This window comes from Gorilla gorilla, chromosome 18 (assembly GCF_029281585.2).
Source record: "Gorilla gorilla gorilla isolate KB3781 chromosome 18, NHGRI_mGorGor1-v2.1_pri, whole genome shotgun sequence".
Classification (NCBI taxonomy): Eukaryota; Metazoa; Chordata; class Mammalia; order Primates; family Hominidae; genus Gorilla; species Gorilla gorilla.
This window is the reverse complement of record NC_073242.2, coordinates 99,092,107-99,111,581: the sequence shown is the minus strand read 5'-3', so window position 1 is coordinate 99,111,581 and position 19,475 is coordinate 99,092,107. Positions and strand designations below refer to the sequence as shown.

The 19,475-nt window shown below is 44.4% G+C and overlaps 1 protein-coding gene across 2 annotated transcripts in view; it reads right to left on the bottom strand.

Moving 5' to 3' along the window:
* Nucleotides 1–19,475, bottom strand: part of WWP2 (WW domain containing E3 ubiquitin protein ligase 2) — a 177,397-nt gene that overhangs the window by 60,756 nt on the left and 97,166 nt on the right. For both annotated transcript variants that reach the window (NM_001279559.1, XM_055364249.2), the window contains one exon: nt 8,312–8,439. In NM_001279559.1, coding sequence (NP_001266488.1) covers nt 8,312–8,439 — 128 coding nt within the window. The remainder of the gene's footprint in view (nt 1–8,311; nt 8,440–19,475) is intronic.

Sequence of the window (19,475 nt, the reverse complement as noted above, 5' to 3'; positions counted from 1 at the left end):
CATGTCTATATAATATATATTATGTACATGTCTATATAATATATATTATGTATAAATACATATTTATAGTTATATATTATAGTGACACATATAACACTATAAATTCCAATGGGATATTTATTTTGATAACATAACATCATGAAGAAAGCAAGCGAAAACAGAAAAAAGTATTTATCTGTGCAGATCCAATGTGGCCATAAAGAAAAAAAAAAGTATCTCATTTTATAGACAAGAACTTTTACATTATTGACGCAAAAACCGAAATTATACACATTTTTTAAATGCACAGGCCTAATTATTTTTAAAATTCTTAAATCCTTTTCTGCAATACTCACAGAAGTAAGATAAAATGCAAAACAGTGATATGGGAAAACTTATAAATATAACAGATAAAATTTGCAGCTATACACGTCATGCCCATTAGCATGGGCATGACATGTTAAATACAAAATTACCATAGTAATTCCACTCCTAGGTATACAACCAAAAGAACTGAAATCTTGGGCTCAGATACTTGTACAGCCAAGTTCTCAGCCGCATTATTCCAACAGCCAAAAGGTGGAGACAACCCAAATGTCCATCTACAGATGAACTGAGAAACAAAATGTGGTATGTATATACAATGGAATATTATTCAGCCTTAAAAAGGAAGGAAATTCTGATACACGCTACAACATGGATGAATCAAAAATGCCACACTAAGTGAAATAAGCCAGACACAAAAGGACACGTTAGTCTACTTATATGAGGTATCTAGAATAAGAAAATGCAGAAACAGGAGAATAGGGGTCACCGTGGGCTGCGGGCGGGGGGCGGGCAGGTTGGGGGGAAATGTTATTGTTTAATGGATACAGAGAATCCATTTGGGATGATGAAAAAGTTCTGGAAATGGACACTGGTGGTTATAGTTACCCAACATTGTGATTGTACTTAATGCCACTGAATTACACACCTAAAAATGGGTTAAATGGTAAATTTCATGTTATGTGTTTTTCACTACAGTTTTTTAAAATTGTACCTAGAATATACTAAGAACTTATATAAACCTCTAAAATAAACTTCGAAATCTCGGAAGGACAAATGATCAAATACTATGAAAAGAGACACAAGAAAAAAGAAATAGTTAAGCAACTAGTAAATGAGGAAACGCAACGAGGTTAAACTTTTTAACCAATGAGGTGGCACTTAATACTATTAGCAAAAAATTATAAACTGATATTTACAAGGCTGCAGAAAAAATAAACCTCATATACCACTTTATGAGTATTTTATACTACTTTGGATATATGATTGATCCTCTTAGAAAGACGGTCTGCTAATACACACTAGAGCTCATTTTTAAAATTCACATCCTTTGTCTTAAGAATTTCACTCAAGAAGAAACAAAGCTATATGCAGGTATTTACAGCAGAATTTTGTAACAGGGAAATACACAAGAATTAAGGAATGGTTAGATGAATTATGGAACATTAACTGCAAAATAGTATGAGGTCACTTTTAAAAAGCAAAGAAGAAGAGCACATAGATACATGAAACCATGTATAAAAACAGGCTGGGTGCAGTGGCTCACGTATGCAATCCCTTTGGAAGGCCGAGACAAGAGGATCGATCCAAGCCAGGAGTTGGAGACCGGCCTGGGCAACAAAATGAGACCCACATTCTATAAGAAAATTTTAAAAAAGAAAAATGAAGTGAAAAATGTATATATTCATGCTGCATAATTAAAACTCCATGAAATTATTCATAAAGATAAAAGCTCTGTGCCAGGCACCCTGCCAAACACTCTGCATGTTTTATATACAGGCATACCTTGTTTTGTTGAGTTGCACTATGTGATTTTTTACAAACTGAAGGCTTGTGGCAACCTGACATCCAGCAGGTCTATTTCTCAATCATTTTTCCAACAGCATGAACTCACTTCATGTCTCTGTGTCACATTTTGGTAATTCTCAGAATATGTCAAACTTTTCCAACTTAAAATTTTTCGTTATTGTTATTTATATCCATCATGGAGATCTGTGACCAGTGATCTTTGATATATTAATATTGCCATTGTTTTGCAGTGCCACAAACCCCATCCATATAAAATAGCAAATTTGGGCTGGGCACGGTGGCTCACACCTGTAATCCCAACACTTTGGGAGGCTGAGGCGGGTGGATCACCTGAGGTCAGGAGTTTGAGATCAGCCTGGCCAACATGGTAAAACTCCAGCTCTACTAAAAATACAAAAATTAGCTGGGCACGGTGGCATGTGCCTATAATCCCAGCTACTGGGGGTGCTGAGGCAGGAGAATCGCTTGAACCTGGGAGGCGGAGGTTGCAGCGAGCCAAGATCATGCCATTGCACTCCAGCGTGGGCAACAGCATGAGACACCGTCTCAATAAATAAATAAATAAATAAATAAATAAATAAATAAATAAATAAATAAATAAATAAAAAGCAAATTTAATAATAAATATTGTGTGTGTTCTGACGGCTCCACCGCCTGGCTGTTCTCTCTCTCTCCTTATATCCTACATTGGCCTCTAAGTGTTCAAGCAAAAGGAAGAGTCATATGTCTCTCACTTTAAATCAAATACTAGAAATTATTAAGTTTAGTGATAAGGAAGGTGGGTTGAAAGCCAAGACAGGCCAAAGCTGGGGCTCTTGTGACAGTGAGCCAAGTTGTGAATGCAAAGGAGAAGTTCTTGAAGGAAATTAAAAGTGCTACTCTGATGAACACTTGAGTGATAAGAAAGTAAAACAGCCTTACCAAGAAAAGTGATAGGGAGAAAGCGATAGGGAGTAGTCTGAAAAGAAGATCAAACCAGCCTCGACATTCTCTTAAGCCAAAGCCTAATCTGGAGCAAGACCCGAACTCTCTTCAATTCTATGAAGGCTGAGAGTGGTGAGGAAGTTGCAGAAGAAAAGTTGGAAGATAGCAAAGATTGGTTCATGAGGTTTAAGGAAAGATCCCTCAAACACAGCATAAAAGTCCAAGTGAAGAAAATGCTGAGGAAGAAGCTGCAGCAAGCTATCCAGAAGATCTAGCTAAGATCTTTGACGGGGTTGGCCACACGAAACAACAGCTTTTCAATGTTGACGAAAGAGCCTTCTATTGCAAGAAGATGCTATCTTGGACATTCATAGATAAAGAGAAGTTCATGCCTTCAAAGCTTCAAAGGACAGGTTGTCTCTCTTCTTAGCAGCTAATGTTGCTGGTGATTTTAAGTTGAAGCCAATGTTCACTTAACATTCTGAAAATCCTAGGGCCCTTATCAATCATGCTAAATCTACTCTGCTTGTGTTTTATAAGTGGAGCAACAAAGCCTGGATCACAGCACATCTGTCTGCAGCATGGTTTACTGAATATTTTAAGCCCACTGTTGAGACCTACTGTTCAGGAAAAAAGATTCCTTTCAACATATTACTGCTCATGGATAATGCACCTGGTTACCCAAGAGCTCTGATGGAGATTTACAAGGAGATTAATGTTGTTTTCATGCCCGCTAACACAACATCCATGCTGTAGCCCATGGATCAAGGAGTCATCTTGCCTTTCAAGTCTTACTATTTAAGAAATACATTTTATGGCTGGGCACAGTGGCTCACGCCTATAATCTCAGCACTTTGGGAGGCCGAGGTAAGTGAATCACTTGAGGTCAGGAGTTTGAGACCAGCCTGCCCAACATGATGACACCCTGTCTCTGCTAAAATACAAAAATTAGCCGGATGTGGTAGCAGATGCCTGTAATCCCAGCTACTTTGGAGGCTGAGGCCCAAGAATCACTTGAACCCGGGAGGTGTAGGTTATAGTGAGCCAAGATCATGCCACGGCATTCCAGCCTAGGCAACAGAGTGAGACTCCATCTCAAAAACAAAAAACGAAAAAAAAAAAAACCCAAAAAACATGCCCCAAAAAAACCAAATACATTTTATAAGGCTATAACTGCCTTAGATCATGATTCCTCTGATGGATGTGGCCAAAACCCATTAAAAAACCTCCTAAAGGCTTAAGCCTACAATCCCAGCACTTTGGGAGGCCAAGGCAGGCAGATCACCTGAGGTCAGGAGTTCAAGACCAGACTGGCCCACATGATGAAACCCCATCTCTACTGAAAATACAAAAATTAGCTGGGTGTGGTGGTGCATGCCTATAATCCCAGCTACTCCTGGGACTGAGGTAGGAGAACTGCTTTAACCCAGGAGGCGGAGGTTGCAGTAGTGAGCTGAGCTCATGCCACTGCATGCCAGCCTGGGCAACAAGAGCAAAACTCCATCTCAAAAAAATAAAAAAATACAAAATAAATAAAAACTAAAAAGGACTCACCATTCTAGATGCCATTAAGAACATTTGTGATTCATGGGAGGAGGTCAACATATCAACACAACAGGAGTTTGGAAGAAGCTCAAACCCTGATAGATGGCTCTGAGGGGTTCAAGATTTCAGTGGAGGAAGGAAATGCAGGTGTGGTGGAAATAGCAAGAGAGCTAGAATAAGAAGTAGGCCTGAATATGTGACTAAACTGCTTCAATCTCATAAGAAGACTGGAATAGATTAGGAGTTGTGTCTTATGGATGAGCAAAGAAAGCAGTTTCTTGAGATGGAATCAACTTCTAGTGAAAATGCTGTGAACATTGTTGAAATGACAACAAGGATTTAGAATATTCCATATACTTAGTTGATAAAGCTGCGGCAAAGTTTGAGAGAATTGACTGCAAATTTGAAAGGTTTTCTACTGTTGCTAAAATGCTATCAAACAGCGTCGCATGCTACAGAGAAATCTTTGATGAAAGGGAGAGTCAACTGATGCGGCGAACTTCATGTTGTCTTATTAGAAATTGCCACAGCCACGCTGACCTTCAACAACTACCATCCTGATCAGTCAGCAGCCATCAACATTGAGGAGAGACCTTCCACCAGTGAAGAGATTTCCACTGGCTAAAGGCTCAGATAATTGTTAGCATTTTTAGCAATAAAGTATTTTTTAATTAAAGTGTATACATTTTTTAGACATAATGCTGTTGTACCTTTTATGGACTATAGTATAGTGTAAACATAACTTTTATATGCACTGGGAAACCAAAAAATTCATGTGACTTGCTTTTTTGTGATATTCACTTTATTGTGATAGTCTGGAAACAAACCCATAATATCTTGAAGGTGTGTCTGTAATTTACGCCTTATGACAACTTATGAGATATATACTTTTGCTGTAATTTTTTTTTTTTTTTTGACACAGGGTCTCACTCTGTTGCCCAGGCTGGAGTGTAGTGGTGCCATCTCAGCTCACTGCAACATCTGCCTCCTAGGCTCAAACGATCTTCCTGGCTCAGCCTCCTGAGTAGCAGGGACTACAGATGCATGTCACCACGCCCAATTTTTGCCCTAATTTTATAAATGAGAAAACTAAGACCTAGCGAGTCACTGGGCCTTAAACGCATTAAAGATGAAGAATCGGAATCTGACCACGGCTGATGCAACTTCTGACTGATGTGTATGGAAATTACATTTAGGGAAGAAGTAAAATATGTAAAATTTGGGGGTAAAGTCTTCAATAAAGAATTAGCAAGTAAATCATCCCATACAAGTCTCAATGAAGGGCTATGCCATTAGTCTGTTTCTTGATTCCACCACTTCTAAAACTTAGAAATATAATATTTATACAGACAGGCTGCCATTCACTCTTGTTTTATAAAAATGGATACTTTATGGTTGTGACAACATAAAAAAACCACCTGGAACCCAGCTCCGGTTTGGCCTCAAATTTCTTTTTCATGCATAACTGCAGTGCGCAGCCAAAAAAGGCTGCTAAATAAATCTCGCAAGTCTGTGGAAACTCTTCCAGGAGGCAGAGCTCCCCACCACCACCATCTTGGAACTGGTCCTCAGAATTCTCACAGCAGCAGCCTGAGGGATGAAGATGTCCTCATTCACACCCTCGACCCCCCTCTGGTCCTGCGCTGCTGAAGAGGGGAGCTTCTGCCTGCTCCCTACGGCAAAGGTGACACTGTTCTGTACCCTTGGGGCAGACGTTATATAAAGTACAGGCTGCCTGTGAGGTAAAGGTGAACCACCATCACAGCAGAAAGGGGAGAGATGGACATCAAGCCCTCAGCACTGGAGTGGGCAGAAATCCCTAAAATACAACTGCCCTTCAGAGATGGATCTTAGGAACAGGTTTGGGCACTGAGAGACACCACCATGAAACACTTCCAAGGCAGTCCAAGGTTAGAGACACCTGGCTTTTGAAGACACGGCTGGCACCTGCCTTGTCTGCTAGAACATAACGTTCCTAGAGATAAGGACAATAAGTAATGGTACCTAAAAATAAATGTAGGGGAAATACAGCTCTATTGAAATGTCCAAGAGTGACTCAAGGACCATCACCAAAGAAAATCAATTCACCAATAGTTTTTATAGGAAAAGCAGAGGTAGCTGTGGGAAACCATGATCTCAATAACACAGGCATCTGGCAGAACAAAGCTGCTAGTAGCTCTGCCATGGCACCTGGGAATCAGCTGGTTCCTAAAAGCCAGTCCCCCGTCCCCATTTGTAAACACTGCCCTCCTCCACAAGCCACTGAGTTTTCTAAGAGAAAAATGCTCGCAGAGCTGCCTATGGTTCTCTATACTATGGCTCACGGCCATCACTTTGCTGTCTCCTTCACACAGACAGGAAGGCCAGGCTCAGCTACCACCGGATGTTCCAGCACAAGGATACAGTGGGTGGCACAGGGGCGCCAGGCAGCTGAGACGGCAGCCCTGGGACTCCCCACCTGCAGCTCCTCCTCTTCCCCAAGGCTCAGGGTGGGCTAGTCAGTTCACTCAAGTCCTTCAGGCAGCTCCCAAACTTCAGGGAGGAGGTCAGGCCACTGCACTCACAGTGCGCTTTGTAGGACACAGACCACTCCATCTTGCGGTCCACTGAAGATGACAGGGTACCCAGGCAACAGCAGCAGCCACGGGGACTCTGAAGCCCCCATATGGTGCTGCCACAGAACTGAAGCGTATTGCAAAGGAACCCAAATCAATTTCTTCCACTCAGTAAGTTTGTCACAGAGGTCACTTAACAATGCCACAACAACACTTCCGTGAAAAGCCACGCTGCTCTGGGTCTCCTGGCCTTTACGCCACACCTCTGCTGTCACGAGCACTAGAAAACCATCTCAGCGTCACTTACCAAATTTCAACACCTGCATTCCTCTACCTACAATTCATCCAAGCGAAACATCTACGTCCCAGCCCAACTGCCCGAAATGAAGACAAACTACCAAACGACCAGCAGTCTCTAAAGATTTGACAATCTTTGAGAAGTTTATAGAAATGAATGGGTTTGTTTTTTCTTTTTCCTTTTTGACTCTGTCCTGATGAGAGAGAGGGAGAGCAGGACGGAAAATGAGTTGTTTTGAAATAGGTCCTTCCCGTCTCACTTACGGGGAAGCAGAGCCAAGTGTGGGGAAGTTCCATGCGCACGTGGACGGCACTGTCTCCTCTCAAATGGGGCCCCCGTCGGGATGGCCCCTGCACACCCCCAAGTAGTTACCTGGCTTTGCCCCAGTCAGCATCTCAACCCATTCACCAGTGGTGCCATCATCTGACTCAGCTCTTAGCAACAATACTTAGTCCTATATTTCCTTAGTCTGATAATTCCCTTACGTGAAGGAAATAAAAAATATGCTATGTATAAATGAGATATCCTCCCCAACATGAAATCCAATGCAGATAAGAAATGAATAGAAAGGCTAGGCGCAGTGGCTCACGCCTGTAATCCCAGAACTTTGGGAGGCCAAGACGGGCAATCACGAGGTCAGGAGATCGAGACCATCCTGGCTAACACGGTGAAACCCTGTCTCTACTAAAAACACAAACAATTAGCCGGGCGTGGCAGTGGGCGCCTGTAGTCCCAGCTACTCAGGAGGCTGAGGCAGAAGAATGGCATGAACCCGGGAGGTGGAGCTTGCAGTGAGCCGAGATCGCGCCACTGCACTCCAGCCTGGGCGACAGGGTGAGACTCCGTCTCAAAAAAAAAAAAAAAAAGACATTTCTTTTTATTGTCTTTATAGAAAGACAAGACTTTTTATTTCTGTGCAAATGAGTATTTTAGAAGAGCGCAGTCATATGGAGAATAACCTTGGCTGTACAGAATATGCCAGAGAGAGAAGAAGATGGGTCAGTAGAAAGACTGATGGATTCAAATCCAGTTTAGTCCTAGAGCCTTCTGACGCTCACCCTCTATTCTGACACAGTGGGCAGGATCCCGTGTCCACGTTAGAACAGGTGAGAGCCCACAGCTTCAGTGCAGGCTGGCGTGCGGTGCCATCACTCACCTGTGCCATTGGCCAAGCCACTGTGGCCTGAGTTCTTGACGGGCTGGCGGTGCCGGCTCCGAGCACCGGGGCTTTGCTCGCCGGTTGCTGGGGTTGTTCTGGCTGAAGCACCCAAATGTCTGTGCGTCCTGGGGGTTCAAAGTAGAAAGCAGACAGACATAAGTCACTGTGAAAAGGACAGAAGTGTTTCCTACCTAAGTCATCATATTCTCTTCTCCTGCCATTTATTGGAAACAAGACCTTTAATAGCCCCTCTAGTTTTGGACTCAACAGAAGCTGGTTCCAAGCAGAGAGACCCAGGGAAGTTTCCTTTTTGGTAAAAGCTCAGAAGGTAACTTTGTGTAAACTTTTCCACTTCAAGTAAACCAATCCAGAGTGAATTGCCCCTACATCTGAAATAATTGGCAAAATATCCTGTGACCATCACATTATTTTTATTGGGCTCAAATGTTACAAATAAACAAGAATCACTGGACAGGCTCAGATGAAATATTTCCCCCATTAGGCAAGAAGAGCTCAAAACTTATCCAAAGCAATTTTCTCTATAGCTAGAAAGATGATTCCCTTGGCAATAAAAGTCAAAGGGCATTAAACAACTTTCAGTCAATGCATATGTTGACACTTTTTGTTGTTGTCATTCACTTGCTTGTTTAGAGACAGGGTCACACTCTGCTGCCCAGGCTGGAGTGGCACGATCATAGCTCATTGCAGCCTCAAACTCTTGGGCTCAAGTGATCCTTCCACCTCAGCCTCCCCAGTAGCTGGACTACAGGCGCACAGCACCACGCCTGGCTCATTTTTTTATTTTTGGGGAGATGGGGTCTTGCTATGTTGCCAAGGCTGGTCTCGAACTCCTGAGCTCAAACGATCCTCCCGCCTCAGCCTCCCAAAGTGCTGGGATTACAAGTATGAGCCACTATGCCTGGCCTAGACATGTTTTATCTAGAAAAGATGACTCAACAATCCATCCAAGTAAATGAGAAGCAATGCAGAAATGGACCCAAATCACAAAGAAAAGTGTGGAATTTAGCAGCAGAAAACCTATCAGGCATCTTCAGAGAACACAAGGCAACAGGCAGCATGTGCTCTCAAGTTCTTTTTGCAGCTTGACTTTGCCCACTCAGTGAAAATGTCTAAGCCTCCCTGTCCTTCGGTTCATCTGTTTCACCAAACGAGGCTCTTCTACTACTTAGTAAGCATCTACTACTTTGCAACTGTGAGATGGTTCAAATACCATCCAGTGAAGAAAAGATCACCCCTCTCCAGACAGAGAAACAGAGACCCAGAGACAATTTGTACCATGCAACATGGGGCGATAAAACTACTCTCAACAATAAAGGTAGCTGGGCACAGTGGCTCATGCCTGTTATCCTAACACTTTGGGAGGCCAAGGCGGGAGGATCGCTTGAGCCCAGGAGTTTGAGACCAGCCTGGGCAACATAATGAGACACTGCCTCTACAAAAAATAAACAAAACTAGCTGCACTACCGGTGCATGCCTGTAGTCCCAGCTACTCAAGAGGCTGAAGTAGGAGGATCATTTGAGCCCAGAAGGTAGAGGTTTCAGGGAGCCAAGATCACATCACTGTATTCCAGCCTGGGTGACAGAGTGAGTGAGAGTGTCTCCAAAAAAAAAAAAAAAAAAAAAAAGGCCAATAAATAAATAAAGGTAATAATAATGGCTACAGAAGTATATAATATTCACTGAACTCTAAAATTATGTTCCAGGCACTGTGTGTGCTATGCACGTTACATGTATTTTCTCATTTAACATGGGAACCCTAAAGGTACATTAATATTATTATCCCCGCTTTACAGATAAGCAAACAGACACAGAGAAGCTCTACAGAAAGTAAGCCAAATGATGCAAAGATTCATGTACAGGCAGTTTAATGTCAAGAGCCTAGGCTCTTAGGTCAGAAGATGGGACAGGAAGCCTGAACTCAAGCTGAATTCCTCTTGGGCTATTTTTTTGTTGGTCATTGGGACAATGGTGAAATTAAGAGCTATAATAGAAAGTTCCCCACTGGGAGGATCCACCCCCAGCAGAACAACCCTGCTGGGAGTCTTTGGTCCAGTGTGTTGGGGCGATCAACAGGAGGCTCCTTGAGGGATATGAACCACCCAGACCAGCTACCTTCTCTAAAGTAAGAAACAGAATTTGACAAGATGAACATAAACCAAAATCTTAATCGTCATTATCTTTGGATATTGGGAATACAGAAGCCCTTTTGTGCTCTTCTAGATTTTTCCAGCTTCCTTCATTGAGCTTGTATACTTGTGAGTAAGGAAAAAAACATGAATTTTTGGCTGGGTGCAGTGACTCACACCTGTAATCCTAACACTTTGGGAGGCTGAGATGGGATGGCACTTGAGCCCAGGAGTTTGAGACCAGCCTGGGCAACACACGGAGACCCCACCTCTAGCAAAAAAATTTTTTAAATTAGCCAGGTGTGGTGGCATGCCCCTGTGGTCCCAGGTACTCGGGAGGCCAAGGCAGGAGGATCACTTCAGCCTGAGAGCGTGGCAAAAGAGTGAGACCTTGTTTAAAAAAAAAAAAAAATTTAAGCTTTTCTTGCCCCCAATCCCCAACAAAAAAAAAAAAAAGGAGAAAAAGGGAGAAACGTAGCAAACTCTGGAGTCCCTCACACCTAAACACTGCATGGCAATGGAGACAGGGTACGACTGAACTGTGGAAATAAAGACTCAATGTGGACTCTCTTTTTCCATCTTAACTTTTTCCCTGAGCTAATTTCATAAATCAAAAGCTGTTGGCCGCACACAGTGGCTCATGCCTGTAATCCCAGCACTTTGGGAGGCTGAGGCAGGTGGATCAACTGAGGTCAGGAGTTCGAGACCAGCCTGGCCAACATGGCGAAACCCCATCTCTACTAAAAATACAAAATTAGCCAGGCATGGTGGTGCGCGCTTATAATCCCAGCTACTTCAGAGGCTGAGGCAGGAGAATCACTTAGAACCCGGGAGGTGGAGGTTGCAGTGAGCCAAGATTGTGCCACTGCACTCCAGCCTGGACAACACAGAGAGAGACTCTGTCTCAACAACAACAACAAAAAGCTGTCAACCACACCTCAGTCAAAGATGAATATTTCAAAGCTCCCACTTCATGGGAAGAAATGTTCACCTTAAGCATTTCACCACAGCTCCTCCTGAAAAGTGGAATGAGCACAAATGAGTTCCAAAGGGAAAGGCAGGCAGCCCTCAGCAAGCTGGTGTGTGTGTATGTGTGTATATCTGTGTGTGTATGTCTGTGTGTGTGTGTGTGTGTGTGCACATGTGTATGTGTTGAGGGCAGAGAGCTTGAGGGAGAAAACTGGTTAATAGAAGGTTTGTTTCAGCCAAGGATCCCTTTACTAGGACAAAAAGCCTCTCTGATTTGGAACTTGCAGCCCCCAGGAGCAAGCTGGACCCCTCAGGGAGCTGCAGGACCTGCAAAACGTGCACTGTCAACCCCTCAGACAGACCTGTCCATGATCAACTCCAGCCCCGGGTTCCTTGTCCCTCTGCAGAGCAGCTGAGCATGACAATAGGGTGGGTCCCATTACTCCCTGGCCCCGCCCTCCCTTCCCAGAAAGGGCATGTGGTCAGCATGGAGAGAGAATACTTTCAGAAACACTTAACCACTAATGATAGCGGCTTACCCTGAATGATGGGCTGGGCAGGGCGGGATCAGCCCTAAGCTAGGGGCAGCTGGGACCACTTTGCATGAACTGCCACCTCCCTGCCCGCGGCCAGCCACCACCCCCCAACACACACACAAACAACACATCCCCTCTCCCCAGATTCTCCCCTTGCCCTAAATCTGGAGTTTCCAGTTTTTGGCTCTTGTGTTACCTTTAAAATAAGATGCTTAAAGGAAGAGAAGGCCTCAACATCTGAGGCAACTCCTCTCTTTAGCAGTTTCCTCTCTTGGAGAACTCACTCAACCCATAAAAGATGGGATCATATTGTGATGAAAAGCTGGCCCAGATGCTGAAACCACACATCGTGGGCCAAAATAGCACCCAGACAAATGCGGGGTGATGGCTGAGACAGCCAGGCTCGGCTCTGCCCATGACTTCAACCTTGGCCCAAGCCCCCTCACCATTTAGGGGGAGGGGACGAGTTATACAGCCCCCAGGGCAGGCAGAAAGCAGTTAGAATGGCAGTGCCAGTCAGGCCAAACTCCACAAATGGTTTTAAGTCAACTCATTACAGAAATTCAGCTCTCTTTGTAGCTCGCCCTTCTCAGGATGCGGTGTGTCCTCACTCAAGGTCCTCTCTCAAGAACTGAGGCCTCCTGAAGGCAGGCCAGCCACGACCAGGACCCACGCTCCCCAAAGCGGTTCTGACACAGATGAGGTCCCCAGGACAGAGCTGCTCACTGACACTTGGCATTTAAGCTTTGATGGTCAAAGCCCTGGCCTCCATCCTCAGCTACACCCTGACAGCCAGAGCCTTGGGTGTCATGGGACACCTGGCCTCGCCCTTCATGAGGGCCGCTGAAATGTACTCAATCATCCTTTTCTGAGTGTTAGGCCCCATTCTAGAGATAAAGCAGAGTCCCTGACCTCAAGGAGCTTCCACCTTAGTGGAAATGCTGTGATTTGTAATTCTGCTGAGACACAAATTTCTATCATAGCACACAATGCTGCTTTGGGGAAGCCACCTGCTGGTGAGTGAGCCTGGCTGACCACGTGACAGTGTCACCTCAGTGCAGCCTCGCTGACCATTGTCACCTTTGCAACAGTTCATGTGGAGTAATTAAACAAAACAGGATTTTGTTTGTTTGGTTTAAAAAAAAAAAAAAAAAAAAAACCTTGGCCAGGTGCAGTGGCTCATGCCTATAATCCCAGCACTTCGGGAGGCTGAGGCAGGTGGATCACCTGAGGTCAGGAGTTCGAGACCAGCCTGGCCAACATGGCAAAACCCCATATCTACTAAAAACAGAAAAATTAGCCGGGCCTGGTGGCGCATGTCTGTAGTCCCAGCTACTCAGGAGGCTGAGGCAGAAGAATCACTTGAATCCAGGAGGCGGAGGTTTCAGTGAGCCAAGATCGCACCACTGCATTCCAGCCTGGGCGACAGAGCGAGACTCCATCTCATAAATAAATAAATAAATAAATAAATAAAAACGGAACTGAAAGCAAGACCTCAGGAGAGATATTTGCACACACAGGTAGACAACACCATTATTCACAATAGCCAAGAGGTAGAAGCAACCCATCCTCGACAAATGGATAAAGTATGGTATATGCATACATATGAGTATTACTCAACCTTAAAAAGGAAGGAAATTTTGACACAGGCTACCACATGGATGAACCTCGAGGACATTCTGCTAAGTGAAAGAAGCCCGTGGCAAAAAGACAAATCCTGTGTGGTTCCATTTAAATGTTACCTGGAGTAGCCAAACTAATTGAGTGAGAAAGCGGGATGATGGTTGTAAGGAGCTAGGGAGAGGGGGAAATAGGGAAGAAATTTGTAGAAAGCAAAAATATCTAATAAAATGAGGCTAGGTGCAGTGGCTCATGCCTGTAATCCCAGCACTTTGGGAGGCTGAGGCAGGAGGATCAATTGAGACTGGCCCAGGCAATGTAGGAAGACTCCGTCTCCATAAATAAATAAATAAATAAATAAATAAATAAATAAAATGTGAAACATTTTTTTAAAAAGCATTTTGTGGCTTCATCAAAATTTTTAAACTCCTGCTCTTCTAAAGACACTGTCCAAAAAAATGACAAGACAGTCCACAATACTGAGAAATAATAATAAAATCCTAAGCTCCTCAACCAACTGAATGGACCCCCCCTCTTGGCCAAGAAGACGCCAGAGAAACCTTAAAAACCTTAATTCCCAGCCATGATGAGATGCGAGGTCAGAGACACCTCGTTACACCCCCTCCTTCCCTAGCCACCATAAGTCTTTCTATCCTCAGTGTTGAACAAAAATCAACCCTCTCAAAAGACTTGTTCACTGCTGATTTCAACCAATGGCCTCACGCTGCCTTCCCTTTTGTGGTTTCCACACAGCAACTGACCAGCATTCCTTCCTGATAAGAGGCCACTGACTATGGTGTGGTTCTGGCCAGGCCACGGAGGCTGTGCACTCAGTATCTTTCTGTCCTCTGCTTCACCTTCTGATGGACAGGGTCTAACAGTAATACATTTAAATATTAAGTGTCCATCTCAAAGGGCAACAAGGGACACATGTAACAAACGTGTTAGTTTATGACACATGCATGTGTGTCCCCTTCATAAATATTTATAGCTTCTCTTATAACCTGATAAATATGTAAACTTAGCCAACCAGTTTAGCGTAAATTACTGTCTCATCTTTCCCTCCCTTGAAATGCTTGCTTTTTGGTTTCAGGTAGAGGCTCCACTTCCTGCCTGCAGGTTATGGTACCCCCCTTTAGAAATGAAGCTCTCTCTTCTAAATTTATAGAGTTTGTGACTTTTATGGTTGACAATATATATCTGATAAAGGAATTTTATCTAGAATTGATAGAGAACTCTTAAAATTCAGCAATCAGAAAACAACCCCAATATTTTTTAAATAATCAAAAGATTTGAGGCTGGGTGTGGTGGCTCATGCCTGTAATCCCAGCACTTTGGGAGGCTGAGGCAAGGCGGATCACCTGAGGTCGGGAGTTCGAGACCAGCCTGGGCAACATGGCAAAACCCTGTCTCTACAAAAATAACAAAAATTTGCTAGTTATGGTGGCAAGCGCCTGTAGTCCCAGCTACTTGGAAGGCTGACGCAGGAGGATGGCTTGAGCTTGGGAGGTGGAGGTTACAGTGAGCCGAGATCACGCCACTGCACTCCAGCCTACGCGACAGAGCCAAACCCCGACTAAAAAAAAGATTTGAACAGACATATCACCAAAGAAGATCTACAGAGGGAAAATAAGCACAAAAAAAGATGCTCAACATCATAAGTTCTTCGGGAAGTGCAAATTAAAACTACAATGAGATATCATTACATATCTATCAGGATGGACAAAGTTTTTTAGGCTGGACGTGGTGGCTCACGCCTGTAACCCCAACACTTCGGGAGGCCGAGGCAGGCGGATTGCTTCAAGTCAGGAGTTTGAGACCAGCCTGGCCAACATGGTGAAACCCCTTCTCTATTAAAAATCGAGCCATTGCACTCCAGCCTGGGTGACAGAGCCAGACTCTGTCTCAAAAAAAAAAAAAAAAAAAAATGCAAAAATTCGTCAGGCATACTGGCTGGCACCTGTAATCTCAGCTACTCAGGAGGCTGAGGCAGGAGATCGCTTGAACCCCGGGAGGCCAAGGTGGCAGTGAGCCAAAATTGTGCCACTGCACTCCAGCCTGGGTGACAGAGCGAGACTCTGTCTCTCACAACAAAAAGAATGGACAGAGTTTTTATACAACTTACGGTAATAAGTCCAGATTAGGATGCAAAGTAATTGGAACTCTCATACATTGATGGCGGGAACACAGCCACTTTGTAAACTGTTTGGCAGTTTCTTATAAAGTTAAATATATGCTTAGCATGCAAACTGACAATCCTACTCCTAAGTATTTTTAAAAATTAATATTTTCAGACAGGGTCTCACTCTGTCACCCAGGCTGGAGTGCAGTGGCGTGATCATGGCTCACTGCAGCCTCCTGGGCTCCTGCAATCCTCCCACCCCAACCTCCCAAGTGGCTGGGATCACAGGTGTGCACCACCATGTCCAGCTCATTTTTGCATTTTTGGCAGAGAAGGGGTTTCACCATGTTGCCCAGGCTGATATCGAACTCCTGAGACCAAGCAATCTACCCTCCTTGGCCTCCCAAACAAAGTGCTGGGATTACAGGCATGAGCCACCACACCCGGCCTCTCCTAGGTATTTACCCATGAGAAATGAAAACATGTTTGCATAAAAGCCTGTATGCAAAAGTTCACAGAGGCTTTGCTTGTAATCGCCAAATACTGTAAGCAACTCCAAGTCCTTCAATTGGTGAATGAGTAGACCAACTGTGGTACATACACATAGTGGAATAAACTCAATGCATAAAAGGAATGAAGTGCTGGTACATGCAGCAACAGAGGTAAATCACAACCGCATTATGCTAAGTAAAAGACACCAACGGCTATACGTGTACATTTCCATTTTTAAGATATTCAAGAAGAGGTCAAACTTAGAGAAAGAATACAGATCCATGCTTGCCAGCAGCGACGGGTACAAGGAGGAGCTGGCTACAAAGGGGCACTGGGGAACTTTCTGGGGTGATGAAACTTTCTTTATCTTTTGTTTGTTTGTTGCTTTGTTTGTTTTTGAGACGGAGTTTCACTCTTTCACCCAGGCTGGAGTGAAGTGGCGCAATCTCGGCTCACTACAACCTCTGCTCCCCCAGGTTCAAGCAATTCTCCTGCCTCGGCCTCCCTTGTAGCTGGGATTACAGGCGCCTGCCACCTCGCCCAGCTAATTTTTGTGTTTTTAGTAGAGACGGGGTTTCACCATGTTGGCCAGGCTGGTCTTGAAGTCCTGACCTCAGGACTTCACCCGCCTCGGCCTCTCAAAGTGCAAGGATTACAGGCATGAGCCATCATGCCCAGCCTTTCTGTATCTTGATTACAATAGTGGCTACCTGGCTGTATGCTTTTGTCAAAACTTTCAGAACTATACACTAGTAAGGGTAAATTTTACTGTTTGTAAATTATAGTAACTTAATAATTTAAAAAAGCCATTTGTGGAGAAAATGTAAAAGTGAGCAAAAGTTGTAGAAGGCAGGTATGGCGTGAGGGTATACTCAAAAAAAAACAGCAAGAATGTGGATGGGAATGTGATTCAGGCAAAATTCAAGACTCTACAAACATTTCTAAATTAATACATGTAGGATTCTATAAAGACTAGGGACATATCTCTCCCAAATGCCGAGAATTCATAGCTAGGCCGGGGGTGGCGGCTCACACCTGTAATCCCAGCACTTTAGGAGGCCAAGGGCGGAGGACTGCTTGAGCCCAAGAGTGCAAACCCAGCCTGGCAGCACAGGGAGACCTCGTCTCCATAAAAAATTATTTTAAATTAGCCAGGTATAGTGGCAAGTGCCTGTGATCCCAGCTATGCAGGAGGCTGAGGTGGGAGAATCATTTGAGCTGGGGAGGTCGAGGCCGCAGTGAGCTGTGATCACACTCACACCACTGCACTCTATCCTGGGCAATAGAGCAAGAGACCCTGTTTCCAAAAAAAAAAAAAAAAAGAGAATTCATGGCTGGCTGGATACCAGGTTCCAAGCATACTTTTCTGTCTTGGTAAAAGAGGCCCAGAATATGAAAGGGAGGTTCATTGACCCCAGATTCAGGCCCACTGGTATTCAAGTTCAGCAAAAGAGAAGTTTCAAGGTATAAAAACTGATTATTGGCCAGGCATGGTGGCTCATGCCTGTAATCCCAGCACTTTGGAAGGCCGAGGTGGTTGGATTGCCTGAGGTCAGGAGTTCGAGACCAGCCTGGGGAATGGAGGCTGCAGTGAGCTGAGAGAGGTCCTGCTGCTGCGCTCCAGCCTAGGTGACACAGCGAGACTCCATCTCAAAAAAACAAAACAAGGGCCAGGCGCGGTAGCTCACGCCTGTAATCCCAGCACTTTGGAAGGCCGAGGTGAGTGGATCACCTGAGGTCGGGAGTTTGAGACCTGCCTGACCAACATGGAGAAATCCCGTGTCTACTAAAAATACAAAATTAGCCAGGCATGGTGGCGAATGCCTGTAATCCCAGCTACTCAGGAGGCTGAGGCAAGAGAATCACTTGAACCCTGGAGGCTGAGGTTGCAGTGAGCCGAGATCACACCATTGCACTCCAGCCAGGTCAACAAGAGCAAAAGTCTGTCTCAAAACAAACAAACAAAACAAAACAACCTGATTATTGATTTTCCTCCTATAAAACAGGCACAAAAAGTAAAATTGCCTAATAAAACTCCTCTCACATTCCAATCCGGGTAAGCAGTATTTGCCTAGGATTACTAGAACCAAGAGGGCTCCCCACCTCAAGTCTGTCCTTCCTCTGAGCACACTCTTAACTGGTCATTGTCTTTTAATAGCTGCATGGAAAAAAAATTCAGTGGAGCTGGGCCAGTTTCCAGCAAGACAGAACCAGAAAGAAACAGGCACTTAAAATAGAAGCATGAAAAAATAAAAAAGGAAGCCGTAATGGGAAAAGAAACAGTGTCCACCACCCAGAGAAGCACCAATAAATAAACCTACTCCCACCTGCACCCTCCTCAATTATTCCTCCCCACTCAAATGTGGATTAGAAAAAAAAAAAAAAAAGGAGAGGGCGGGTAAAAGGAGAAGTGAACCGGGAAAGGCACAATTAGAGTTAAAATGGGCCCCTTCTGGTCATTGCAAGCGCAATTTACGGCTCCATTCCACACCCTACCTCTGGACTGCCAGCCTCACAAATGACAGGGAAGGTAAAAATAAAACCGCTGCCAAGTCCATTCTAAATTACAGAAAGACTTCCGGAAGACAAACAATTTCCTTTTGCTCACCCTAGAGTACAGAGCAACCTTCTCAAAGGTGGCAATTTCATTAGACTAAAAAAACTCACCTTGAGAGAGAAGGTATAGTAAATGGTGACTTGTCCAATCTACTTCCAGGCTGTATGTTGGGCTTAGCTGAGAAGAGTGCTCAAATGCCCTCCCAAACTTGAAAGAGAGCTAGAGAGTTCAGAGGGGAAGGGTTCACCTGCTCAACGCGGCCATTGATGGCTTGAGGTACCCTGAACAGAGACAGCAGCCTGTGATTTGTCCTATGACCTGAGATCCCCTGACCCTGAATTATGAGTGCATAGGACACTGTTGCCGCTTAGGAGATGAGCATCCCCGTCAACCTCCACTGTGCACAGGAGGAATCTCCATGGGGCTGGCCCCCAAGGAATGCAGAACACAACCTGTACAGGTGCGCCAGAAAAGCCTCTTCACTTTCTCGCTACTGGCATCATTCCCTGTTTGAATCTGGCCCACTCACTGCCTCCTTTTACTAAAGCTCCAGACCAGAAAGGACTACACAGGACCTTGAATGAATGGGGGACTACAGTATATTAGAGTGTTCTTTCTTTCCTTTTTTTTTTTTAAATAGAGATCGAGTCTTGCTATGTTGTCCTGGCTGGTCTCAAACTCCTGGCTTCAAGCAATCCTCCAGCCTCGGCCTCCCAAA